Source organism: Enoplosus armatus, chromosome 11, assembly GCF_043641665.1.
Source record: "Enoplosus armatus isolate fEnoArm2 chromosome 11, fEnoArm2.hap1, whole genome shotgun sequence".
Taxonomy (NCBI): Eukaryota; Metazoa; Chordata; class Actinopteri; order Centrarchiformes; family Enoplosidae; genus Enoplosus; species Enoplosus armatus.
Window position 1 is genome coordinate 749,655 of NC_092190.1, and position 23,587 is coordinate 773,241.

The 23,587-nt window shown below is 52.3% G+C and overlaps 1 protein-coding gene, 38 non-coding genes and 2 pseudogenes across 39 annotated transcripts in view; all 41 read right to left on the minus strand.

The window, feature by feature from the left end:
* Nucleotides 1-23,587, minus strand: part of LOC139292570 (uncharacterized) — a 53,317-nt gene that overhangs the window by 13,290 nt on the left and 16,440 nt on the right. Inside the window, 2 exon segments of the mRNA XM_070914932.1 lie at nucleotides 14,521-14,556; nucleotides 14,558-17,875. Coding sequence (XP_070771033.1) covers nucleotides 14,521-14,556; nucleotides 14,558-17,875 — 3,354 coding nt within the window.
* Nucleotides 119-235, minus strand: LOC139293189 (U5 spliceosomal RNA). The gene has a single exon (XR_011597810.1). It is a non-coding gene; the product is annotated as a U5 spliceosomal RNA (small nuclear RNA).
* Nucleotides 763-953, minus strand: LOC139293783 (U2 spliceosomal RNA). The gene has a single exon (XR_011598366.1). It is a non-coding gene; the product is annotated as a U2 spliceosomal RNA (small nuclear RNA).
* LOC139293191 (U5 spliceosomal RNA) lies at nucleotides 1,131-1,247 on the minus strand. Its single transcript, XR_011597812.1, has one exon. It is a non-coding gene; the product is annotated as a U5 spliceosomal RNA (small nuclear RNA).
* On the minus strand, nucleotides 1,775-1,965 carry LOC139293784 (U2 spliceosomal RNA). Its single transcript, XR_011598367.1, has one exon. It is a non-coding gene; the product is annotated as a U2 spliceosomal RNA (small nuclear RNA).
* LOC139293192 (U5 spliceosomal RNA) lies at nucleotides 2,143-2,259 on the minus strand. The gene has a single exon (XR_011597813.1). It is a non-coding gene; the product is annotated as a U5 spliceosomal RNA (small nuclear RNA).
* On the minus strand, nucleotides 2,787-2,977 carry LOC139293786 (U2 spliceosomal RNA). The gene has a single exon (XR_011598369.1). It is a non-coding gene; the product is annotated as a U2 spliceosomal RNA (small nuclear RNA).
* On the minus strand, nucleotides 3,155-3,271 carry LOC139293193 (U5 spliceosomal RNA). The gene has a single exon (XR_011597814.1). It is a non-coding gene; the product is annotated as a U5 spliceosomal RNA (small nuclear RNA).
* LOC139293787 (U2 spliceosomal RNA) lies at nucleotides 3,799-3,989 on the minus strand. The gene has a single exon (XR_011598370.1). It is a non-coding gene; the product is annotated as a U2 spliceosomal RNA (small nuclear RNA).
* LOC139293194 (U5 spliceosomal RNA) lies at nucleotides 4,167-4,283 on the minus strand. The gene has a single exon (XR_011597815.1). It is a non-coding gene; the product is annotated as a U5 spliceosomal RNA (small nuclear RNA).
* Nucleotides 4,812-5,002, minus strand: LOC139293788 (U2 spliceosomal RNA). The gene has a single exon (XR_011598371.1). It is a non-coding gene; the product is annotated as a U2 spliceosomal RNA (small nuclear RNA).
* Nucleotides 5,180-5,296, minus strand: LOC139293195 (U5 spliceosomal RNA). The gene has a single exon (XR_011597816.1). It is a non-coding gene; the product is annotated as a U5 spliceosomal RNA (small nuclear RNA).
* LOC139293789 (U2 spliceosomal RNA) lies at nucleotides 5,825-6,015 on the minus strand. The gene has a single exon (XR_011598372.1). It is a non-coding gene; the product is annotated as a U2 spliceosomal RNA (small nuclear RNA).
* On the minus strand, nucleotides 6,193-6,309 carry LOC139293197 (U5 spliceosomal RNA). The gene has a single exon (XR_011597817.1). It is a non-coding gene; the product is annotated as a U5 spliceosomal RNA (small nuclear RNA).
* LOC139293790 (U2 spliceosomal RNA) lies at nucleotides 6,837-7,027 on the minus strand. The gene has a single exon (XR_011598373.1). It is a non-coding gene; the product is annotated as a U2 spliceosomal RNA (small nuclear RNA).
* LOC139293198 (U5 spliceosomal RNA) lies at nucleotides 7,205-7,321 on the minus strand. Its single transcript, XR_011597818.1, has one exon. It is a non-coding gene; the product is annotated as a U5 spliceosomal RNA (small nuclear RNA).
* On the minus strand, nucleotides 7,849-8,039 carry LOC139293792 (U2 spliceosomal RNA). The gene has a single exon (XR_011598374.1). It is a non-coding gene; the product is annotated as a U2 spliceosomal RNA (small nuclear RNA).
* On the minus strand, nucleotides 8,217-8,333 carry LOC139293319 (U5 spliceosomal RNA). The gene has a single exon (XR_011597935.1). It is a non-coding gene; the product is annotated as a U5 spliceosomal RNA (small nuclear RNA).
* LOC139293793 (U2 spliceosomal RNA) lies at nucleotides 8,862-9,052 on the minus strand. The gene has a single exon (XR_011598375.1). It is a non-coding gene; the product is annotated as a U2 spliceosomal RNA (small nuclear RNA).
* LOC139293199 (U5 spliceosomal RNA) lies at nucleotides 9,230-9,346 on the minus strand. Its single transcript, XR_011597819.1, has one exon. It is a non-coding gene; the product is annotated as a U5 spliceosomal RNA (small nuclear RNA).
* Nucleotides 9,874-10,064, minus strand: LOC139293794 (U2 spliceosomal RNA). The gene has a single exon (XR_011598376.1). It is a non-coding gene; the product is annotated as a U2 spliceosomal RNA (small nuclear RNA).
* On the minus strand, nucleotides 10,242-10,358 carry LOC139293200 (U5 spliceosomal RNA). Its single transcript, XR_011597820.1, has one exon. It is a non-coding gene; the product is annotated as a U5 spliceosomal RNA (small nuclear RNA).
* On the minus strand, nucleotides 10,886-11,076 carry LOC139293795 (U2 spliceosomal RNA). The gene has a single exon (XR_011598377.1). It is a non-coding gene; the product is annotated as a U2 spliceosomal RNA (small nuclear RNA).
* LOC139293321 (U5 spliceosomal RNA) lies at nucleotides 11,254-11,370 on the minus strand. Its single transcript, XR_011597937.1, has one exon. It is a non-coding gene; the product is annotated as a U5 spliceosomal RNA (small nuclear RNA).
* On the minus strand, nucleotides 11,899-12,089 carry LOC139293796 (U2 spliceosomal RNA). Its single transcript, XR_011598378.1, has one exon. It is a non-coding gene; the product is annotated as a U2 spliceosomal RNA (small nuclear RNA).
* LOC139293201 (U5 spliceosomal RNA) lies at nucleotides 12,267-12,383 on the minus strand. Its single transcript, XR_011597821.1, has one exon. It is a non-coding gene; the product is annotated as a U5 spliceosomal RNA (small nuclear RNA).
* LOC139293798 (U2 spliceosomal RNA) lies at nucleotides 12,911-13,101 on the minus strand. The gene has a single exon (XR_011598380.1). It is a non-coding gene; the product is annotated as a U2 spliceosomal RNA (small nuclear RNA).
* LOC139293203 (U5 spliceosomal RNA) lies at nucleotides 13,279-13,395 on the minus strand. Its single transcript, XR_011597823.1, has one exon. It is a non-coding gene; the product is annotated as a U5 spliceosomal RNA (small nuclear RNA).
* On the minus strand, nucleotides 13,923-14,097 carry LOC139293072 (U2 spliceosomal RNA; annotated as a pseudogene).
* LOC139293084 (U2 spliceosomal RNA) lies at nucleotides 17,847-17,935 on the minus strand (annotated as a pseudogene).
* Nucleotides 18,113-18,229, minus strand: LOC139293204 (U5 spliceosomal RNA). The gene has a single exon (XR_011597824.1). It is a non-coding gene; the product is annotated as a U5 spliceosomal RNA (small nuclear RNA).
* Nucleotides 18,758-18,948, minus strand: LOC139293799 (U2 spliceosomal RNA). Its single transcript, XR_011598381.1, has one exon. It is a non-coding gene; the product is annotated as a U2 spliceosomal RNA (small nuclear RNA).
* Nucleotides 19,126-19,242, minus strand: LOC139293205 (U5 spliceosomal RNA). Its single transcript, XR_011597825.1, has one exon. It is a non-coding gene; the product is annotated as a U5 spliceosomal RNA (small nuclear RNA).
* LOC139293800 (U2 spliceosomal RNA) lies at nucleotides 19,771-19,961 on the minus strand. Its single transcript, XR_011598382.1, has one exon. It is a non-coding gene; the product is annotated as a U2 spliceosomal RNA (small nuclear RNA).
* On the minus strand, nucleotides 20,139-20,255 carry LOC139293206 (U5 spliceosomal RNA). The gene has a single exon (XR_011597826.1). It is a non-coding gene; the product is annotated as a U5 spliceosomal RNA (small nuclear RNA).
* On the minus strand, nucleotides 20,784-20,974 carry LOC139293801 (U2 spliceosomal RNA). Its single transcript, XR_011598383.1, has one exon. It is a non-coding gene; the product is annotated as a U2 spliceosomal RNA (small nuclear RNA).
* On the minus strand, nucleotides 21,152-21,268 carry LOC139293207 (U5 spliceosomal RNA). The gene has a single exon (XR_011597827.1). It is a non-coding gene; the product is annotated as a U5 spliceosomal RNA (small nuclear RNA).
* On the minus strand, nucleotides 21,797-21,987 carry LOC139293802 (U2 spliceosomal RNA). The gene has a single exon (XR_011598384.1). It is a non-coding gene; the product is annotated as a U2 spliceosomal RNA (small nuclear RNA).
* On the minus strand, nucleotides 22,165-22,281 carry LOC139293208 (U5 spliceosomal RNA). Its single transcript, XR_011597828.1, has one exon. It is a non-coding gene; the product is annotated as a U5 spliceosomal RNA (small nuclear RNA).
* Nucleotides 22,810-23,000, minus strand: LOC139293803 (U2 spliceosomal RNA). Its single transcript, XR_011598385.1, has one exon. It is a non-coding gene; the product is annotated as a U2 spliceosomal RNA (small nuclear RNA).
* Nucleotides 23,178-23,294, minus strand: LOC139293209 (U5 spliceosomal RNA). The gene has a single exon (XR_011597829.1). It is a non-coding gene; the product is annotated as a U5 spliceosomal RNA (small nuclear RNA).

The following is a 23,587-nucleotide window of genomic DNA, read 5'->3' on the forward strand; positions in this document are numbered from 1 at the left end:
GCAGTCGTTTCAAGCGCGCATAACAATGGCTGCTTCTCAGCGCCTCCTCCCAAGCCGACAAGGTGGCAGCCTAAATCTTGTTAAGGACAGCTTCTTGTTGCTTTTCACAAACGCACGAGGCTCAGCCACACGGCAGAGCCTGCCAAAAATAGTTTTAACTCATTGGTGTTCCTCTCCACGGAAGTCTTTAGTAAAAGGCGAAAGGCTTGTACGTGATGAAGAGAAACCCGAGTAAGTACAGGCCTCTCCAGGAGAGCGGCCGAGGAGCCTAGTCGCCCCGGTCACTACCCTCACGGTAAGCCTCACTCTGCTTGTGGAGTCCCAAATACCAGGCCACGCACATTCCCCTAGCCCTCCCCACATTAGCACAGGCTCTATCCAATGGGATCGCGGAGAAATGAAGGCCTGGCTTTTGGACACAGGCTACCAAATGTCCCAAACACTCAGGCCCTTGCGGACTCTCTGTGACGAGGGGAGCGAAAGTGCAGGGCACGTTTAACCGTACGTACCGGTGGCAGTAGGGCAATGTTCCCTATCTGTCTGCGAGTCAAAAGTGCGAATCTGGCTGCATTTTTTTGGGTGGCTTCATCTGGCTGTTGATGCTGAGCTGCGCTCTGCCCCCACCCCAGTGGTCACGGATGATACACAGTCATTTGAGAGCGGGAGCCCAGATGAGGCTCGGCGAGGGACGTCAGGCAGTCAGCAGAGGGTTTGACCCCGACTCTCTGTTTGTGTCGGTATTTGCTTTTTCACAAGGCAGGAGATGGGTGCACCGTTCCCGGCGGCACTGCAATACCGGGTCGATGCGTGGAGTGAACGGGGCAAGCCCCTTTTTCAGCTCCCGGTGCTAAAAATCCATTTAATATGTTGTCCCCTTATAGAGGACATATCAGATATTAAACTGATAAGAACAGATACTACACTTGATCTTAGCCAAAAGGCCGAGAAGCGATGAGCCCTGGCTGTTTGCTTCCAGAGGCCACATTCTGGAACAGCTCTCCCTTGTCCTGGCGCAGTCGTTTCAAGCGCGCATAACAATGGCTGCTTCTCAGCGCCTCCTCCCAAGCCGACAAGGTGGCAGCCTAAATCTTGTTAAGGACAGCTTCTTGTTGCTTTTCACAAACGCACGAGGCTCAGCCACACGGCAGAGCCTGCCAAAAATAGTTTTAACTCATTGGTGTTCCTCTCCACGGAAGTCTTTAGTAAAAGGCGAAAGGCTTGTACGTGATGAAGAGAAACCCGAGTAAGTACAGGCCTCTCCAGGAGAGCGGCCGAGGAGCCTAGTCGCCCCGGTCACTACCCTCACGGTAAGCCTCACTCTGCTTGTGGAGTCCCAAATACCAGGCCACGCACATTCCCCTAGCCCTCCCCACATTAGCACAGGCTCTATCCAATGGGATCGCGGAGAAATGAAGGCCTGGCTTTTGGACACAGGCTACCAAGTGTCCCAAACACTCAGGCCCTTGCGGACTCTCTGTGACGAGGGGAGCGAAAGTGCAGGGCACGTTTAACCGTACGTACCGGTGGCAGTAGGGCAATGTTCCCTATCTGTCTGCGAGTCAAAAGTGCGAATCTGGCTGCATTTTTTTGGGTGGCTTCATCTGGCTGTTGATGCTGAGCTGCGCTCTGCCCCCACCCCAGTGGTCACGGATGATACACAGTCATTTGAGAGCGGGAGCCCAGATGAGGCTCGGCGAGGGACGTCAGGCAGTCAGCAGAGGGTTTGACCCCGACTCTCTGTTTGTGTCGGTATTTGCTTTTTCACAAGGCAGGAGATGGGTGCACCGTTCCCGGCGGCACTGCAATACCGGGTCGATGCGTGGAGTGAACGGGGCAAGCCCCTTTTTCAGCTCCCGGTGCTAAAAATCCATTTAATATGTTGTCCCCTTATAGAGGACATATCAGATATTAAACTGATAAGAACAGATACTACACTTGATCTTAGCCAAAAGGCCGAGAAGCGATGAGCCCTGGCTGTTTGCTTCCAGAGGCCACATTCTGGAACAGCTCTCCCTTGTCCTGGCGCAGTCGTTTCAAGCGCGCATAACAATGGCTGCTTCTCAGCGCCTCCTCCCAAGCCGACAAGGTGGCAGCCTAAATCTTGTTAAGGACAGCTTCTTGTTGCTTTTCACAAACGCACGAGGCTCAGCCACACGGCAGAGCCTGCCAAAAATAGTTTTAACTCATTGGTGTTCCTCTCCACGGAAGTCTTTAGTAAAAGGCGAAAGGCTTGTACGTGATGAAGAGAAACCCGAGTAAGTACAGGCCTCTCCAGGAGAGCGGCCGAGGAGCCTAGTCGCCCCGGTCACTACCCTCACGGTAAGCCTCACTCTGCTTGTGGAGTCCCAAATACCAGGCCACGCACATTCCCCTAGCCCTCCCCACATTAGCACAGGCTCTATCCAATGGGATCGCGGAGAAATGAAGGCCTGGCTTTTGGACACAGGCTACCAAATGTCCCAAACACTCAGGCCCTTGCGGACTCTCTGTGACGAGGGGAGCGAAAGTGCAGGGCACGTTTAACCGTACGTACCGGTGGCAGTAGGGCAATGTTCCCTATCTGTCTGCGAGTCAAAAGTGCGAATCTGGCTGCATTTTTTTGGGTGGCTTCATCTGGCTGTTGATGCTGAGCTGCGCTCTGCCCCCACCCCAGTGGTCACGGATGATACACAGTCATTTGAGAGCGGGAGCCCAGATGAGGCTCGGCGAGGGACGTCAGGCAGTCAGCAGAGGGTTTGACCCCGACTCTCTGTTTGTGTCGGTATTTGCTTTTTCACAAGGCAGGAGATGGGTGCACCGTTCCCGGCGGCACTGCAATACCGGGTCGATGCGTGGAGTGAACGGGGCAAGCCCCTTTTTCAGCTCCCGGTGCTAAAAATCCATTTAATATGTTGTCCCCTTATAGAGGACATATCAGATATTAAACTGATAAGAACAGATACTACACTTGATCTTAGCCAAAAGGCCGAGAAGCGATGAGCCCTGGCTGTTTGCTTCCAGAGGCCACATTCTGGAACAGCTCTCCCTTGTCCTGGCGCAGTCGTTTCAAGCGCGCATAACAATGGCTGCTTCTCAGCGCCTCCTCCCAAGCCGACAAGGTGGCAGCCTAAATCTTGTTAAGGACAGCTTCTTGTTGCTTTTCACAAACGCACGAGGCTCAGCCACACGGCAGAGCCTGCCAAAAATAGTTTTAACTCATTGGTGTTCCTCTCCACGGAAGTCTTTAGTAAAAGGCGAAAGGCTTGTACGTGATGAAGAGAAACCCGAGTAAGTACAGGCCTCTCCAGGAGAGCGGCCGAGGAGCCTAGTCGCCCCGGTCACTACCCTCACGGTAAGCCTCACTCTGCTTGTGGAGTCCCAAATACCAGGCCACGCACATTCCCCTAGCCCTCCCCACATTAGCACAGGCTCTATCCAATGGGATCGCGGAGAAATGAAGGCCTGGCTTTTGGACACAGGCTACCAAATGTCCCAAACACTCAGGCCCTTGCGGACTCTCTGTGACGAGGGGAGCGAAAGTGCAGGGCACGTTTAACCGTACGTACCGGTGGCAGTAGGGCAATGTTCCCTATCTGTCTGCGAGTCAAAAGTGCGAATCTGGCTGCATTTTTTTGGGTGGCTTCATCTGGCTGTTGATGCTGAGCTGCGCTCTGCCCCCACCCCAGTGGTCACGGATGATACACAGTCATTTGAGAGCGGGAGCCCAGATGAGGCTCGGCGAGGGACGTCAGGCAGTCAGCAGAGGGTTTGACCCCGACTCTCTGTTTGTGTCGGTATTTGCTTTTTCACAAGGCAGGAGATGGGTGCACCGTTCCCGGCGGCACTGCAATACCGGGTCGATGCGTGGAGTGAACGGGGCAAGCCCCTTTTTCAGCTCCCGGTGCTAAAAATCCATTTAATATGTTGTCCCCTTATAGAGGACATATCAGATATTAAACTGATAAGAACAGATACTACACTTGATCTTAGCCAAAAGGCCGAGAAGCGATGAGCCCTGGCTGTTTGCTTCCAGAGGCCACATTCTGGAACAGCTCTCCCTTGTCCTGGCGCAGTCGTTTCAAGCGCGCATAACAATGGCTGCTTCTCAGCGCCTCCTCCCAAGCCGACAAGGTGGCAGCCTAAATCTTGTTAAGGACAGCTTCTTGTTGCTTTTCACAAACGCACGAGGCTCAGCCACACGGCAGAGCCTGCCAAAAATAGTTTTAACTCATTGGTGTTCCTCTCCACGGAAGTCTTTAGTAAAAGGCGAAAGGCTTGTACGTGATGAAGAGAAACCCGAGTAAGTACAGGCCTCTCCAGGAGAGCGGCCGAGGAGCCTAGTCGCCCCGGTCACTACCCTCACGGTAAGCCTCACTCTGCTTGTGGAGTCCCAAATACCAGGCCACGCACATTCCCCTAGCCCTCCCCACATTAGCACAGGCTCTATCCAATGGGATCGCGGAGAAATGAAGGCCTGGCTTTTGGACACAGGCTACCAAATGTCCCAAACACTCAGGCCCTTGCGGACTCTCTGTGACGAGGGGAGCGAAAGTGCAGGGCACGTTTAACCGTACGTACCGGTTGGCATTAGGGCAATGTTCCCTATCTGTCTGCGAGTCAAAAGTGCGAATCTGGCTGCATTTTTTTGGGTGGCTTCATCTGGCTGTTGATGCTGAGCTGCGCTCTGCCCCCACCCCAGTGGTCACGGATGATACACAGTCATTTGAGAGCGGGAGCCCAGATGAGGCTCGGCGAGGGACGTCAGGCAGTCAGCAGAGGGTTTGACCCCGACTCTCTGTTTGTGTCGGTATTTGCTTTTTCACAAGGCAGGAGATGGGTGCACCGTTCCCGGCGGCACTGCAATACCGGGTCGATGCGTGGAGTGAACGGGGCAAGCCCCTTTTTCAGCTCCCGGTGCTAAAAATCCATTTAATATGTTGTCCCCTTATAGAGGACATATCAGATATTAAACTGATAAGAACAGATACTACACTTGATCTTAGCCAAAAGGCCGAGAAGCGATGAGCCCTGGCTGTTTGCTTCCAGAGGCCACATTCTGGAACAGCTCTCCCTTGTCCTGGCGCAGTCGTTTCAAGCGCGCATAACAATGGCTGCTTCTTAGCGCCTCCTCCCAAGCCGACAAGGTGGCAGCCTAAATCTTGTTAAGGACAGCTTCTTGTTGCTTTTCACAAACGCACGAGGCTCAGCCACACGGCAGAGCCTGCCAAAAATAGTTTTAACTCATTGGTGTTCCTCTCCACGGAAGTCTTTAGTAAAAGGCGAAAGGCTTGTACGTGATGAAGAGAAACCCGAGTAAGTACAGGCCTCTCCAGGAGAGCGGCCGAGGAGCCTAGTCGCCCCGGTCACTACCCTCACGGTAAGCCTCACTCTGCTTGTGGAGTCCCAAATACCAGGCCACGCACATTCCCCTAGCCCTCCCCACATTAGCACAGGCTCTATCCAATGGGATCGCGGAGAAATGAAGGCCTGGCTTTTGGACACAGGCTATCAAATGTCCCAAACACTCAGGCCCTTGCGGACTCTCTGTGACGAGGGGAGCGAAAGTGCAGGGCACGTTTAACCGTACGTACCGGTTGGCATTAGGGCAATGTTCCCTATCTGTCTGCGAGTCAAAAGTGCGAATCTGGCTGCATTTTTTTGGGTGGCTTCATCTGGCTGTTGATGCTGAGCTGCCCTCTGCCCCCACCCCAGTGGTCACGGATGATACACAGTCATTTGAGAGCGGGAGCCCAGATGAGGCTCGGCGAGGGACGTCAGGCAGTCAGCAGAGGGTTTGACCCCGACTCTCTGTTTGTGTCGGTATTTGCTTTTTCACAAGGCAGGAGATGGGTGCACCGTTCCCGGCGGCACTGCAATACCGGGTCGATGCGTGGAGTGAACGGGGCAAGCCCCTTTTTCAGCTCCCGGTGCTAAAAATCCATTTAATATGTTGTCCCCTTATAGAGGACATATCAGATATTAAACTGATAAGAACAGATACTACACTTGATCTTAGCCAAAAGGCCGAGAAGCGATGAGCCCTGGCTGTTTGCTTCCAGAGGCCACATTCTGGAACAGCTCTCCCTTGTCCTGGCGCAGTCGTTTCAAGCGCGCATAACAATGGCTGCTTCTCAGCGCCTCCTCCCAAGCCGACAAGGTGGCAGCCTAAATCTTGTTAAGGACAGCTTCTTGTTGCTTTTCACAAACGCACGAGGCTCAGCCACACGGCAGAGCCTGCCAAAAATAGTTTTAACTCATTGGTGTTCCTCTCCACGGAAGTCTTTAGTAAAAGGCGAAAGGCTTGTACGTGATGAAGAGAAACCCGAGTAAGTACAGGCCTCTCCAGGAGAGCGGCCGAGGAGCCTAGTCGCCCCGGTCACTACCCTCACGGTAAGCCTCACTCTGCTTGTGGAGTCCCAAATACCAGGCCACGCACATTCCCCTAGCCCTCCCCACATTAGCACAGGCTCTATCCAATGGGATCGCGGAGAAATGAAGGCCTGGCTTTTGGACACAGGCTACCAAGTGTCCCAAACACTCAGGCCCTTGCGGACTCTCTGTGACGAGGGGAGCGAAAGTGCAGGGCACGTTTAACCGTACGTACCGGTGGCAGTAGGGCAATGTTCCCTATCTGTCTGCGAGTCAAAAGTGCGAATCTGGCTGCATTTTTTTGGGTGGCTTCATCTGGCTGTTGATGCTGAGCTGCGCTCTGCCCCCACCCCAGTGGTCACGGATGATACACAGTCATTTGAGAGCGGGAGCCCAGATGAGGCTCGGCGAGGGACGTCAGGCAGTCAGCAGAGGGTTTGACCCCGACTCTCTGTTTGTGTCGGTATTTGCTTTTTCACAAGGCAGGAGATGGGTGCACCGTTCCCGGCGGCACTGCAATACCGGGTCGATGCGTGGAGTGAACGGGGCAAGCCCCTTTTTCAGCTCCCGGTGCTAAAAATCCATTTAATATGTTGTCCCCTTATAGAGGACATATCAGATATTAAACTGATAAGAACAGATACTACACTTGATCTTAGCCAAAAGGCCGAGAAGCGATGAGCCCTGGCTGTTTGCTTCCAGAGGCCACATTCTGGAACAGCTCTCCCTTGTCCTGGCGCAGTCGTTTCAAGCGCGCATAACAATGGCTGCTTCTCAGCGCCTCCTCCCAAGCCGACAAGGTGGCAGCCTAAATCTTGTTAAGGACAGCTCCTTGTTGCTTTTCACAAACGCACGAGGCTCAGCCACACGGCAGAGCCTGCCAAAAATAGTTTTAACTCATTGGTGTTCCTCTCCACGGAAGTCTTTAGTAAAAGGCGAAAGGCTTGTACGTGATGAAGAGAAACCCGAGTAAGTACAGGCCTCTCCAGGAGAGCGGCCGACGAGCCTAGTCGCCCCGGTCACTACCCTCACGGTAAGCCTCACTCTGCTTGTGGAGTCCCAAATACCAGGCCACGCACATTCCCCTAGCCCTCCCCACATTAGCACAGGCTCTATCCAATGGGATCGCGGAGAAATGAAGGCCTGGCTTTTGGACACAGGCTACCAAGTGTCCCAAACACTCAGGCCCTTGCGGACTCTCTGTGACGAGGGGAGCGAAAGTGCAGGGCACGTTTAACCGTACGTACCGGTGGCAGTAGGGCAATGTTCCCTATCTGTCTGCGAGTCAAAAGTGCGAATCTGGCTGCATTTTTTTGGGTGGCTTCATCTGGCTGTTGATGCTGAGCTGCGCTCTGCCCCCACCCCAGTGGTCACGGATGATACACAGTCATTTGAGAGCGGGAGCCCAGATGAGGCTCGGCGAGGGACGTCAGGCAGTCAGCAGAGGGTTTGACCCCGACTCTCTGTTTGTGTCGGTATTTGCTTTTTCACAAGGCAGGAGATGGGTGCACCGTTCCCGGCGGCACTGCAATACCGGGTCGATGCGTGGAGTGAACGGGGCAAGCCCCTTTTTCAGCTCCCGGTGCTAAAAATCCATTTAATATGTTGTCCCCTTATAGAGGACATATCAGATATTAAACTGATAAGAACAGATACTACACTTGATCTTAGCCAAAAGGCCGAGAAGCGATGAGCCCTGGCTGTTTGCTTCCAGAGGCCACATTCTGGAACAGCTCTCCCTTGTCCTGGCGCAGTCGTTTCAAGCGCGCATAACAATGGCTGCTTCTCAGCGCCTCCTCCCAAGCCGACAAGGTGGCAGCCTAAATCTTGTTAAGGACAGCTTCTTGTTGCTTTTCACAAACGCACGAGGCTCAGCCACACGGCAGAGCCTGCCAAAAATAGTTTTAACTCATTGGTGTTCCTCTCCACGGAAGTCTTTAATAAAAGGCGAAAGGCTTGTACGTGATGAAGAGAAACCCGAGTAAGTACAGGCCTCTCCAGGAGAGCGGCCGAGGAGCCTAGTCGCCCCGGTCACTACCCTCACGGTAAGCCTCACTCTGCTTGTGGAGTCCCAAATACCAGGCCACGCACATTCCCCTAGCCCTCCCCACATTAGCACAGGCTCTATCCAATGGGATCGCGGAGAAATGAAGGCCTGGCTTTTGGACACAGGCTACCAAATGTCCCAAACACTCAGGCCCTTGCGGACTCTCTGTGACGAGGGGAGCGAAAGTGCAGGGCACGTTTAACCGTACGTACCGGTTGGCATTAGGGCAATGTTCCCTATCTGTCTGCGAGTCAAAAGTGCGAATCTGGCTGCATTTTTTTGGGTGGCTTCATCTGGCTGTTGATGCTGAGCTGCCCTCTGCCCCCACCCCAGTGGTCACGGATGATACACAGTCATTTGAGAGCGGGAGCCCAGATGAGGCTCGGCGAGGGACGTCAGGCAGTCAGCAGAGGGTTTGACCCCGACTCTCTGTTTGTGTCGGTATTTGCTTTTTCACAAGGCAGGAGATGGGTGCACCGTTCCCGGCGGCACTGCAATACCGGGTCGATGCGTGGAGTGAACGGGGCAAGCCCCTTTTTCAGCTCCCGGTGCTAAAAATCCATTTAATATGTTGTCCCCTTATAGAGGACATATCAGATATTAAACTGATAAGAACAGATACTACACTTGATCTTAGCCAAAAGGCCGAGAAGCGATGAGCCCTGGCTGTTTGCTTCCAGAGGCCACATTCTGGAACAGCTCTCCCTTGTCCTGGCGCAGTCGTTTCAAGCGCGCATAACAATGGCTGCTTCTCAGCGCCTCCTCCCAAGCCGACAAGGTGGCAGCCTAAATCTTGTTAAGGACAGCTTCTTGTTGCTTTTCACAAACGCACGAGGCTCAGCCACACGGCAGAGCCTGCCAAAAATAGTTTTAACTCATTGGTGTTCCTCTCCACGGAAGTCTTTAGTAAAAGGCGAAAGGCTTGTACGTGATGAAGAGAAACCCGAGTAAGTACAGGCCTCTCCAGGAGAGCGGCCGAGGAGCCTAGTCGCCCCGGTCACTACCCTCACGGTAAGCCTCACTCTGCTTGTGGAGTCCCAAATACCAGGCCACGCACATTCCCCTAGCCCTCCCCACATTAGCACAGGCTCTATCCAATGGGATCGCGGAGAAATGAAGGCCTGGCTTTTGGACACAGGCTACCAAGTGTCCCAAACACTCAGGCCCTTGCGGACTCTCTGTGACGAGGGGAGCGAAAGTGCAGGGCACGTTTAACCGTACGTACCGGTGGCAGTAGGGCAATGTTCCCTATCTGTCTGCGAGTCAAAAGTGCGAATCTGGCTGCATTTTTTTGGGTGGCTTCATCTGGCTGTTGATGCTGAGCTGCGCTCTGCCCCCACCCCAGTGGTCACGGATGATACACAGTCATTTGAGAGCGGGAGCCCAGATGAGGCTCGGCGAGGGACGTCAGGCAGTCAGCAGAGGGTTTGACCCCGACTCTCTGTTTGTGTCGGTATTTGCTTTTTCACAAGGCAGGAGATGGGTGCACCGTTCCCGGCGGCACTGCAATACCGGGTCGATGCGTGGAGTGAACGGGGCAAGCCCCTTTTTCAGCTCCCGGTGCTAAAAATCCATTTAATATGTTGTCCCCTTATAGAGGACATATCAGATATTAAACTGATAAGAACAGATACTACACTTGATCTTAGCCAAAAGGCCGAGAAGCGATGAGCCCTGGCTGTTTGCTTCCAGAGGCCACATTCTGGAACAGCTCTCCCTTGTCCTGGCGCAGTCGTTTCAAGCGCGCATAACAATGGCTGCTTCTCAGCGCCTCCTCCCAAGCCGACAAGGTGGCAGCCTAAATCTTGTTAAGGACAGCTCCTTGTTGCTTTTCACAAACGCACGAGGCTCAGCCACACGGCAGAGCCTGCCAAAAATAGTTTTAACTCATTGGTGTTCCTCTCCACGGAAGTCTTTAGTAAAAGGCGAAAGGCTTGTACGTGATGAAGAGAAACCCGAGTAAGTACAGGCCTCTCCAGGAGAGCGGCCGACGAGCCTAGTCGCCCCGGTCACTACCCTCACGGTAAGCCTCACTCTGCTTGTGGAGTCCCAAATACCAGGCCACGCACATTCCCCTAGCCCTCCCCACATTAGCACAGGCTCTATCCAATGGGATCGCGGAGAAATGAAGGCCTGGCTTTTGGACACAGGCTACCAAGTGTCCCAAACACTCAGGCCCTTGCGGACTCTCTGTGACGAGGGGAGCGAAAGTGCAGGGCACGTTTAACCGTACGTACCGGTGGCAGTAGGGCAATGTTCCCTATCTGTCTGCGAGTCAAAAGTGCGAATCTGGCTGCATTTTTTTGGGTGGCTTCATCTGGCTGTTGATGCTGAGCTGCGCTCTGCCCCCACCCCAGTGGTCACGGATGATACACAGTCATTTGAGAGCGGGAGCCCAGATGAGGCTCGGCGAGGGACGTCAGGCAGTCAGCAGAGGGTTTGACCCCGACTCTCTGTTTGTGTCGGTATTTGCTTTTTCACAAGGCAGGAGATGGGTGCACCGTTCCCGGCGGCACTGCAATACCGGGTCGATGCGTGGAGTGAACGGGGCAAGCCCCTTTTTCAGCTCCCGGTGCTAAAAATCCATTTAATATGTTGTCCCCTTATAGAGGACATATCAGATATTAAACTGATAAGAACAGATACTACACTTGATCTTAGCCAAAAGGCCGAGAAGCGATGAGCCCTGGCTGTTTGCTTCCAGAGGCCACATTCTGGAACAGCTCTCCCTTGTCCTGGCGCAGTCGTTTCAAGCGCGCATAACAATGGCTGCTTCTCAGCGCCTCCTCCCAAGCCGACAAGGTGGCAGCCTAAATCTTGTTAAGGACAGCTTCTTGTTGCTTTTCACAAACGCACGAGGCTCAGCCACACGGCAGAGCCTGCCAAAAATAGTTTTAACTCATTGGTGTTCCTCTCCACGGAAGTCTTTAATAAAAGGCGAAAGGCTTGTACGTGATGAAGAGAAACCCGAGTAAGTACAGGCCTCTCCAGGAGAGCGGCCGAGGAGCCTAGTCGCCCCGGTCACTACCCTCACGGTAAGCCTCACTCTGCTTGTGGAGTCCCAAATACCAGGCCACGCACATTCCCCTAGCCCTCCCCACATTAGCACAGGCTCTATCCAATGGGATCGCGGAGAAATGAAGGCCTGGCTTTTGGACACAGGCTACCAAATGTCCCAAACACTCAGGCCCTTGCGGACTCTCTGTGACGAGGGGAGCGAAAGTGCAGGGCACGTTTAACCGTACGTACCGGTTGGCATTAGGGCAATGTTCCCTATCTGTCTGCGAGTCAAAAGTGCGAATCTGGCTGCATTTTTTTGGGTGGCTTCATCTGGCTGTTGATGCTGAGCTGCCCTCTGCCCCCACCCCAGTGGTCACGGATGATACACAGTCATTTGAGAGCGGGAGCCCAGATGAGGCTCGGCGAGGGACGTCAGGCAGTCAGCAGAGGGTTTGACCCCGACTCTCTGTTTGTGTCGGTATTTGCTTTTTCACAAGGCAGGAGATGGGTGCACCGTTCCCGGCGGCACTGCAATACCGGGTCGATGCGTGGAGTGAACGGGGCAAGCCCCTTTTTCAGCTCCCGGTGCTAAAAATCCATTTAATATGTTGTCCCCTTATAGAGGACATATCAGATATTAAACTGATAAGAACAGATACTACACTTGATCTTAGCCAAAAGGCCGAGAAGCGATGAGCCCTGGCTGTTTGCTTCCAGAGGCCACATTCTGGAACAGCTCTCCCTTGTCCTGGCGCAGTCGTTTCAAGCGCGCATAACAATGGCTGCTTCTCAGCGCCTCCTCCCAAGCCGACAAGGTGGCAGCCTAAATCTTGTTAAGGACAGCTTCTTGTTGCTTTTCACAAACGCACGAGGCTCAGCCACACGGCAGAGCCTGCCAAAAATAGTTTTAACTCATTGGTGTTCCTCTCCACGGAAGTCTTTAGTAAAAGGCGAAAGGCTTGTACGTGATGAAGAGAAACCCGAGTAAGTACAGGCCTCTCCAGGAGAGCGGCCGAGGAGCCTAGTCGCCCCGGTCACTACCCTCACGGTAAGCCTCACTCTGCTTGTGGAGTCCCAAATACCAGGCCACGCACATTCCCCTAGCCCTCCCCACATTAGCACAGGCTCTATCCAATGGGATCGCGGAGAAATGAAGGCCTGGCTTTTGGACACAGGCTACCAAGTGTCCCAAACACTCAGGCCCTTGCGGACTCTCTGTGACGAGGGGAGCGAAAGTGCAGGGCACGTTTAACCGTACGTACCGGTGGCAGTAGGGCAATGTTCCCTATCTGTCTGCGAGTCAAAAGTGCGAATCTGGCTGCATTTTTTTGGGTGGCTTCATCTGGCTGTTGATGCTGAGCTGCGCTCTGCCCCCACCCCAGTGGTCACGGATGATACACAGTCATTTGAGAGCGGGAGCCCAGATGAGGCTCGGCGAGGGACGTCAGGCAGTCAGCAGAGGGTTTGACCCCGACTCTCTGTTTGTGTCGGTATTTGCTTTTTCACAAGGCAGGAGATGGGTGCACCGTTCCCGGCGGCACTGCAATACCGGGTCGATGCGTGGAGTGAACGGGGCAAGCCCCTTTTTCAGCTCCCGGTGCTAAAAATCCATTTAATATGTTGTCCCCTTATAGAGGACATATCAGATATTAAACTGATAAGAACAGATACTACACTTGATCTTAGCCAAAAGGCCGAGAAGCGATGAGCCCTGGCTGTTTGCTTCCAGAGGCCACATTCTGGAACAGCTCTCCCTTGTCCTGGCGCAGTCGTTTCAAGCGCGCATAACAATGGCTGCTTCTCAGCGCCTCCTCCCAAGCCGACAAGGTGGCAGCCTAAATCTTGTTAAGGACAGCTCCTTGTTGCTTTTCACAAACGCACGAGGCTCAGCCACACGGCAGAGCCTGCCAAAAATAGTTTTAACTCATTGGTGTTCCTCTCCACGGAAGTCTTTAGTAAAAGGCGAAAGGCTTGTACGTGATGAAGAGAAACCCGAGTAAGTACAGGCCTCTCCAGGAGAGCGGCCGACGAGCCTAGTCGCCCCGGTCACTACCCTCACGGTAAGCCTCACTCTGCTTGTGGAGTCCCAAATACCAGGCCACGCACATTCCCCTAGCCCTCCCCACATTAGCACAGGCTCTATCCAATGGGATCGCGGAGAAATGAAGGCCTGGCTTTTGGACACAGGCTACCAAGTGTCCCAAACACTCAGGCCCTTGCGGACTCTCTGTGACGAGGGGAGCGAAAGTGCAGGGCACGTTTAACCGTACGTACCGGTGGCAGTAGGGCAATGTTCCCTATCTGTCTGCGAGTCAAAAGTGCGAATCTGGCTGCATTTTTTTGGGTGGCTTCATCTGGCTGTTGATGCTGAGCTGCGCTCTGCCCCCACCCCAGTGGTCACGGATGATACACAGTCATTTGAGAGCGGGAGCCCAGATGAGGCTCGGCGAGGGACGTCAGGCAGTCAGCAGAGGGTTTGACCCCGACTCTCTGTTTGTGTCGGTATTTGCTTTTTCACAAGGCAGGAGATGGGTGCACCGTTCCCGGCGGCACTGCAATACCGGGTCGATGCGTGGAGTGAACGGGGCAAGCCCCTTTTTCAGCTCCCGGTGCTAAAAATCCATTTAATATGTTGTCCCCTTATAGAGGACATATCAGATATTAAACTGATAAGAACAGATTTTTTTTTCTTTCGAAAATATTTATTGACACTCATTTCATAGTAATTTCACATAAAACCCAGAGTTAAGACATACAAATTACCTTTTAAAATACAAGAAATCAATCAATACAATGGTGCAACAGGTAAGACCATATTTAAATATTCAAAACACTGTCGTCAGAGGTATTACAGATGAGATTTCTCACAAGTTAAAAATTATACATTTTGTGCATGTCTGTGTGTTTTGAGTGTCCATTTTAAAATGTCTTTAAAAAAAAACAAAAAAAACAAAAACAAATGGGGAGTGCTTCGGTAAAAATCCTCCCTTCCAACTCCATTGCTGTGCAGGAGCATAGTGATTCCCTACCAAGGATAAGTCATTCCGCTCTCCCAAACAGATTTGGTCTCTCGGAATCCTTTCTTGGTGCTCAGAGGAGACCTTCGCCCTGTTGCTCCTTCCCACCTGCCTCACCCGGAGAGTCAGGCCGCCGCTGCTTTGAACTTCTTTTGTGTGGCTCCGGCTCCTTCGTCCGAATGGGCACAAATGCGATTCTTCTTTGTGGCTGTGTCCTTGGCCTGCCGCCTGCAGCTTCGGCTGCTTGGACCGTCGCTGCGGCCATCCGGATCGCAGCCACGGGGGGGATCTGCATGTGCTTCCTTGCCAGCAAGTTTCTGGAGGTCCATATGGCGTCTTTTATGGCGGCTAGGGTAAGCCACTGCTTGGGGAAGTCGCATGCTGGCAATTGTTTTTGGCCCACCCCATACAGCACCAGCTGTGCTGTAAGGACCTCCCTTGCTGGCAAGTACGGGAATTGCAAGGAGCCGGCCGTTGCCCACTGTTCTACGGCAGCGCTGCACTCCCAGAGCAAATGCCTCACCGACTCGGGCGCGCCACAACCTGGTCGGGGACAAGTTGAATGTGTGGACAAGCCCCGGGAGTGCATTACGGACCTGACTGGGAGGATCTCGTGAGCCACCATCCATGACAGGTCCCGGAGTCTGTTTGGAAGAGCGGAATGGTTCACGTTGCACCATACTGCTGAAGGCTCGCCCAATGCGAGCCCGCGCACTGGACTCACTGGTTCCTGCTCCTGCACAACAGAAATGACAGAACGGTGGTTGGTTAAAACTTTCAACTCCTCCTGCTCAAGGTTAAAATGCCTTAAAAATGTCTGGATAAAAGCGTAGGTTGGTGGCAGGTTAAAAGACACAGGTACTTTAAGATCATTGGGTAAAATTTTTAATCGTCTGAGGTAGGACCCCATCCAGAACCGTGTCATTGCTGTTGTTTTGGGGTTTCTGGATGGGGCTGTGGCGGTTGTGATGTGTAGTGCTGTGTATCTGCTCCCTAAAAACAAGTACAGGTCCGGGACTCCTTTTCCTCCTTTCTCCTTCGGCTTCTTCATCACATATCTCCTCAGACGTTCCCACTTGGAGCCCCACAGGAAATAAAAGATGGCTCTTTCCAAGTCTAAAAGCACTCTTCTAGGTGGGAAAAAAACAGAACTGATGAGTAAAAGCAAAGGTAAAATCACAGCTTTGATGATTAAAACCTTTCCTTCCATTGTCAGTCTTCTAAGTCTCCAGTACCCTAGTCTCTGCCTGACTTTCCCTACAATGTCTGGCCAATTTGTTTTCCCTCCCCCCTCCCTATCAAATTTGATCCCAAGTATCTTTTGGTCTGTCTGGGTCACAGTCAGGGGGAGTCCTGTCATCTCAGTCGCTGTCCACGGTCCATAAAAGTGGGCTTGGGTCTTGCCTCTGTTGAGTTTTGACCCAGAGGCCCGTCCAAACCAGTCAGTCAAGTCCAGCGTCCTGTTGACAGATAAAAGGTCAGTGCATAAAATGTTCACGTCGTCCATGTATAAAAAACACTTTGTCTCCAGTCCCCCGCTCCCTGGGGCTCCAACCCCATTGATTTGTTGGTCCCTTCTCAAGATCTGTGCCAGTGGTTCTATGCAGAGAACATAGAGGAGGGCAGATAACGGACAACCCTGACGGACACCGCAGTTTATATCCACTGCTTCTGTAAGATGCCCGTTAACAGTGAATTTGCTGGTAATGCCCTGGTACAGCATTCTCACCCAGGCTATAAACCTTCTTGGAAACCCCATTTTTTGCAGCACCTGGAAAAGGTACTGGTGCGAGATCCGATCAAAGGCTTTCTCAAAATCTAAATTTAGGACAACTAGCCGGATGTTTCTGTCTCTCGCATAACAGATGGTGTCTCGGATCAGTACGAGGCTGTCGGTGATCTTCCTCCCCGGGACAGCACAGGCTTGATCAGGGTGAATCAGGTCTTCTAAAAACAAAGACATGCGGGATGCTAAAACCTTACTAAAAAGTTTACAATCAAAATTTAAAAGTGTAATGGGTCTCCAGTTCTTCAAATCTGTCTTGTCTTTGTCTTTGTGAAGGAGAGTCACTATCCCTACTCTAAAACTGTCAGGAAGTCGGTCAAGTTTTTCAAAATCCATAAAAACAGCAAGCAAGTCAGGTGCTAAAATGTCCCAGAACGTCACATAAAATTCCAGAGGGAGCCCATCTTCTCCTGGAGACTTACCTGCCTTAAAAGACTTGAGACATTTATTTAACTCGAGAATGTTAAAATCTTGGGTTAAAAGCTCACTGTCATTTACTGCTTGGTCAATAACTTCTAAGACTTCAGTCATGGTGTCCCACTTAACGTGTTTTTCTTTGTATAGTTCTCTATAAAAATGTCCGACAGTTTCTATGATTTCCTCTGTGGTGTCAGCTATGCACCCATTTTCTTTTCTTAGTCTAAAAATACTCCCCCCTTTATTCATAATTTTCTTAAAAAAGTATCTTGTGCACTTCTCTCCTTCCTCTATTTCCCTCTCCTTGCTTCTCAAAATGACACCCTTGCTTTTAATTTCTGCTGAGGCTGACATCTGGGTTTTAATTTGTTTGATTTCTTCATTAAAATCCATCCCCTGTTGGTTTAGTTTAAAATACCGCTGGAGTCGTTTCTGCAGTCCCAACATGCGTCTGTTGTCCCTGTCTTTTTTTTTCTTGCCTGCCTGTCTAAAGAAAGTCTGGGTCCTTGCTTTCACCATTTCCCACCAGTGTGCACGTGTATCGTAGAAGTCTTGAAGGGTCTGCCACTCTTGGTACTGCTCTCTATACTGTCTACCTAACTCCCTATCTTCTAAAAGGGAGCAGTTGAGCTTCCACAGGCCGCTTCCTGATGTCACACCCGAAGAGAGTGAGAGAGTGCAGGAGAGCATTGCGTGGTCTGAAAAGAAAACAGGTGTCAATCTAGCATCAGTTGGTGGGCAATCACGTGATAAAATGTAATCAATGCGAGAGGCTCGGGTGCCATCACCACTAAACCAGGTGAAGCCCTCTTCTCTGGGATGCATGGTTTTAAAACAGTCCAGAAGTTTAAAATCCCTGCATATGCCCTGAAATAAAACTGAGGTTTTGTCCACTTTAAAATCTTCACCTGCTCTCTTCCTATCATTCCTGCTTAAAATACAATTAAAATCTCCCCCTACAACTAAAGGTGCCCTACCTAGCATGTGGAACTGCAAGTCTTCTAAAAGATCATACCTGTCATTTCTGTCGTTAAAGCCATAAATATTTAAGACGTTAAAATCTTTTCCCATAAAAGTCAGGTGTGCTAAAAGTGCCCGACCATCTCTCACCACAGTGCTGCCCTTCACCAAAACCAGTGGGTTTTTGATTAAAATGGCCACTCCGTCATTTCTGTTTGCGTTTGATCCGCTCCACATCGATGTTTGTGGCCATAGCTCCTCCCACTCTCTGTAGTGGTTTAAAAATGGCAGGCCACATTCCTGTATTCCTGATAAGAACAGATACTACACTTGATCTTAGCCAAAAGGCCGAGAAGCGATGAGCCCTGGCTGTTTGCTTCCAGAGGCCACATTCTGGAACAGCTCTCCCTTGTCCTGGCGCAGTCGTTTCAAGCGCGCATAACAATGGCTGCTTCTCAGCGCCTCCTCCCAAGCCGACAAGGTGGCAGCCTAAATCTTGTTAAGGACAGCTTCTTGTTGCTTTTCACAAACGCACGAGGCTCAGCCACACGGCAGAGCCTGCCAAAAATAGTTTTAACTCATTGGTGTTCCTCTCCACGGAAGTCTTTAGTAAAAGGCGAAAGGCTTGTACGTGATGAAGAGAAACCCGAGTAAGTACAGGCCTCTCCAGGAGAGCGGCCGAGGAGCCTAGTCGCCCCGGTCACTACCCTCACGGTAAGCCTCACTCTGCTTGTGGAGTCCCAAATACCAGGCCACGCACATTCCCCTAGCCCTCCCCACATTAGCACAGGCTCTATCCAATGGGATCGCGGAGAAATGAAGGCCTGGCTTTTGGACACAGGCTACCAAATGTCCCAAACACTCAGGCCCTTGCGGACTCTCTGTGACGAGGGGAGCGAAAGTGCAGGGCACGTTTAACCGTACGTACCGGTTGGCATTAGGGCAATGTTCCCTATCTGTCTGCGAGTCAAAAGTGCGAATCTGGCTGCATTTTTTTGGGTGGCTTCATCTGGCTGTTGATGCTGAGCTGCCCTCTGCCCCCACCCCAGTGGTCACGGATGATACACAGTCATTTGAGAGCGGGAGCCCAGATGAGGCTCGGCGAGGGACGTCAGGCAGTCAGCAGAGGGTTTGACCCCGACTCTCTGTTTGTGTCGGTATTTGCTTTTTCACAAGGCAGGAGATGGGTGCACCGTTCCCGGCGGCACTGCAATACCGGGTCGATGCGTGGAGTGAACGGGGCAAGCCCCTTTTTCAGCTCCCGGTGCTAAAAATCCATTTAATATGTTGTCCCCTTATAGAGGACATATCAGATATTAAACTGATAAGAACAGATACTACACTTGATCTTAGCCAAAAGGCCGAGAAGCGATGAGCCCTGGCTGTTTGCTTCCAGAGGCCACATTCTGGAACAGCTCTCCCTTGTCCTGGCGCAGTCGTTTCAAGCGCGCATAACAATGGCTGCTTCTCAGCGCCTCCTCCCAAGCCGACAAGGTGGCAGCCTAAATCTTGTTAAGGACAGCTTCTTGTTGCTTTTCACAAACGCACGAGGCTCAGCCACACGGCAGAGCCTGCCAAAAATAGTTTTAACTCATTGGTGTTCCTCTCCACGGAAGTCTTTAGTAAAAGGCGAAAGGCTTGTACGTGATGAAGAGAAACCCGAGTAAGTACAGGCCTCTCCAGGAGAGCGGCCGAGGAGCCTAGTCGCCCCGGTCACTACCCTCACGGTAAGCCTCACTCTGCTTGTGGAGTCCCAAATACCAGGCCACGCACATTCCCCTAGCCCTCCCCACATTAGCACAGGCTCTATCCAATGGGATCGCGGAGAAATGAAGGCCTGGCTTTTGGACACAGGCTATCAAATGTCCCAAACACTCAGGCCCTTGCGGACTCTCTGTGACGAGGGGAGCGAAAGTGCAGGGCACGTTTAACCGTACGTACCGGTTGGCATTAGGGCAATGTTCCCTATCTGTCTGCGAGTCAAAAGTGCGAATCTGGCTGCATTTTTTTGGGTGGCTTCATCTGGCTATTGATGCTGAGCTGCCCTCTGCCCCCACCCCAGTGGTCACGGATGATACACAGTCATTTGAGAGCGGGAGCCCAGATGAGGCTCGGCGAGGGACGTCAGGCAGTCAGCAGAGGGTTTGACCCCGACTCTCTGTTTGTGTCGGTATTTGCTTTTTCACAAGGCAGGAGATGGGTGCACCGTTCCCGGCGGCACTGCAATACCGGGTCGATGCGTGGAGTGAACGGGGCAAGCCCCTTTTTCAGCTCCCGGTGCTAAAAATCCATTTAATATGTTGTCCCCTTATAGAGGACATATCAGATATTAAACTGATAAGAACAGATACTACACTTGATCTTAGCCAAAAGGCCGAGAAGCGATGAGCCCTGGCTGTTTGCTTCCAGAGGCCACATTCTGGAACAGCTCTCCCTTGTCCTGGCGCAGTCGTTTCAAGCGCGCATAACAATGGCTGCTTCTCAGCGCCTCCTCCCAAGCCGACAAGGTGGCAGCCTAAATCTTGTTAAGGACAGCTTCTTGTTGCTTTTCACAAACGCACGAGGCTCAGCCACACGGCAGAGCCTGCCAAAAATAGTTTTAACTCATTGGTGTTCCTCTCCACGGAAGTCTTTAGTAAAAGGCGAAAGGCTTGTACGTGATGAAGAGAAACCCGAGTAAGTACAGGCCTCTCCAGGAGAGCGGCCGAGGAGCCTAGTCGCCCCGGTCACTACCCTCACGGTAAGCCTCACTCTGCTTGTGGAGTCCCAAATACCAGGCCACGCACATTCCCCTAGCCCTCCCCACATTAGCACAGGCTCTATCCAATGGGATCGCGGAGAAATGAAGGCCTGGCTTTTGGACACAGGCTATCAAATGTCCCAAACACTCAGGCCCTTGCGGACTCTCTGTGACGAGGGGAGCGAAAGTGCAGGGCACGTTTAACCGTACGTACCGGTTGGCATTAGGGCAATGTTCCCTATCTGTCTGCGAGTCAAAAGTGCGAATCTGGCTGCATTTTTTTGGGTGGCTTCATCTGGCTGTTGATGCTGAGCTGCGCTCTGCCCCCACCCCAGTGGTCACGGATGATACACAGTCATTTGAGAGCGGGAGCCCAGATGAGGCTCGGCGAGGGACGTCAGGCAGTCAGCAGAGGGTTTGACCCCGACTCTCTGTTTGTGTCGGTATTTGCTTTTTCACAAGGCAGGAGATGGGTGCACCGTTCCCGGCGGCACTGCAATACCGGGTCGATGCGTGGAGTGAACGGGGCAAGCCCCTTTTTCAGCTCCCGGTGCTAAAAATCCATTTAATATGTTGTCCCCTTATAGAGGACATATCAGATATTAAACTGATAAGAACAGATACTACACTTGATCTTAGCCAAAAGGCCGAGAAGCGATGAGCCCTGGCTGTTTGCTTCCAGAGGCCACATTCTGGAACAGCTCTCCCTTGTCCTGGCGCAGTCGTTTCAAGCGCGCATAACAATGGCTGCTTCTCAGCGCCTCCTCCCAAGCCGACAAGGTGGCAGCCTAAATCTTGTTAAGGACAGCTTCTTGTTGCTTTTCACAAACGCACGAGGCTCAGCCACACGGCAGAGCCTGCCAAAAATAGTTTTAACTCATTGGTGTTCCTCTCCACGGAAGTCTTTAGTAAAAGGCGAAAGGCTTGTACGTGATGAAGAGAAACCCGAGTAAGTACAGGCCTCTCCAGGAGAGCGGCCGAGGAGCCTAGTCGCCCCGGTCACTACCCTCACGGTAAGCCTCACTCTGCTTGTGGAGTCCCAAATACCAGGCCACGCACATTCCCCTAGCCCTCCCCACATTAGCACAGGCTCTATCCAATGGGATCGCGGAGAAATGAAGGCCTGGCTTTTGGACACAGGCTATCAAATGTCCCAAACACTCAGGCCCTTGCGGACTCTCTGTGACGAGGGGAGCGAAAGTGCAGGGCACGTTTAACCGTACGTACCGGTTGGCATTAGGGCAATGTTCCCTATCTGTCTGCGAGTCAAAAGTGCGAATCTGGCTGCATTTTTTTGGGTGGCTTCATCTGGCTGTTGATGCTGAGCTGCGCTCTGCCCCCACCCCAGTGGTCACGGATGATACACAGTCATTTGAGAGCGGGAGCCCAGATGAGGCTCGGCGAGGGACGTCAGGCAGTCAGCAGAGGGTTTGACCCCGACTCTCTGTTTGTGTCGGTATTTGCTTTTTCACAAGGCAGGAGATGGGTGCACCGTTCCCGGCGGCACTGCAATACCGGGTCGATGCGTGGAGTGAACGGGGCAAGCCCCTTTTTCAGCTCCCGGTGCTAAAAATCCATTTAATATGTTGTCCCCTTATAGAGGACATATCAGATATTAAACTGATAAGAACAGATACTACACTTGATCTTAGCCAAAAGGCCGAGAAGCGATGAGCCCTGGCTGTTTGCTTCCAGAGGCCACATTCTGGAACAGCTCTCCCTTGTCCTGGCGCAGTCGTTTCAAGCGCGCATAACAATGGCTGCTTCTCAGCGCCTCCTCCCAAGCCGACAAGGTGGCAGCCTAAATCTTGTTAAGGACAGCTTCTTGTTGCTTTTCACAAACGCACGAGGCTCAGCCACACGGCAGAGCCTGCCAAAAATAGTTTTAACTCATTGGTGTTCCTCTCCACGGAAGTCTTTAGTAAAAGGCGAAAGGCTTGTACGTGATGAAGAGAAACCCGAGTAAGTACAGGCCTCTCCAGGAGAGCGGCCGAGGAGCCTAGTCGCCCCGGTCACTACCCTCACGGTAAGCCTCACTCTGCTTGTGGAGTCCCAAATACCAGGCCACGCACATTCCCCTAGCCCTCCCCACATTAGCACAGGCTCTATCCAATGGGATCGCGGAGAAATGAAGGCCTGGCTTTTGGACACAGGCTACCAAATGTCCCAAACACTCAGGCCCTTGCGGGCTCTCTGTGACGAGGGGAGCGAAAGTGCAGGGCACGTTTAACCGTACGTACCGGTTGGCATTAGGGCAATGTTCCCTATCTGTCTGCGAGTCAAAAGTGCGAATCTGGCTGAATTTTTTTGGGTGGCTTCATCTGGCTGTTGATGCTGAGCTGCGCTCTGCCCCCACCCCAGTGGTCACGGATGATACACAGTCATTTGAGAGCGGGAGCCCAGATGAGGCTCGGCGAGGGACGTCAGGCAGTCAGCAGAGGGTTTGACCCCGACTCTCTGTTTGTGTCGGTATTTGCTTTTTCACAAGGCAGGAGATGGGTGCACCGTTCCCGGCGGCACTGCAATACCGGGTCGATGCGTGGAGTGAACGGGGCAAGCCCCTTTTTCAGCTCCCGGTGCTAAAAATCCATTTAATATGTTGTCCCCTTATAGAGGACATATCAGATATTAAACTGATAAGAACAGATACTACACTTGATCTTAGCCAAAAGGCCGAGAAGCGATGAGCCCTGGCTGTTTGCTTCCAGAGGCCACATTCTGGAACAGCTCTCCCTTGTCCTGGCGCAGTCGTTTCAAGCGCGCATAACAATGGCTGCTTCTCAGCGCCTCCTCCCAAGCCGACAAGGTGGCAGCCTAAATCTTGTTAAGGACAGCTTCTTGTTGCTTTTCACAAACGCACGAGGCTCAGCCACACGGCAGAGCCTGCCAAAAATAGTTTTAACTCATTGGTGTTCCTCTCCACGGAAGTCTTTAGTAAAAGGCGAAAGGCTTGTACGTGATGAAGAGAAACCCGAGTAAGTACAGGCCTCTCCAGGAGAGCGGCCGAGGAGCCTAGTCGCCCCGGTCACTACCCTCACGGTAAGCCTCACTCTGCTTGTGGAGTCCCAAATACCAGGCCACGCACATTCCCCTAGCCCTCCCCACATTAGCACAGGCTCTATCCAATGGGATCGCGGAGAAATGAAGGCCTGGCTTTTGGACACAGGCTACCAAATGTCCCAAACACTCAGGCCCTTGCGGACTCTCTGTGACGAGGGGAGCGAAAGTGCAGGGCACGTTTAACCGTACGTACCGGTTGGCATTAGGGCAAT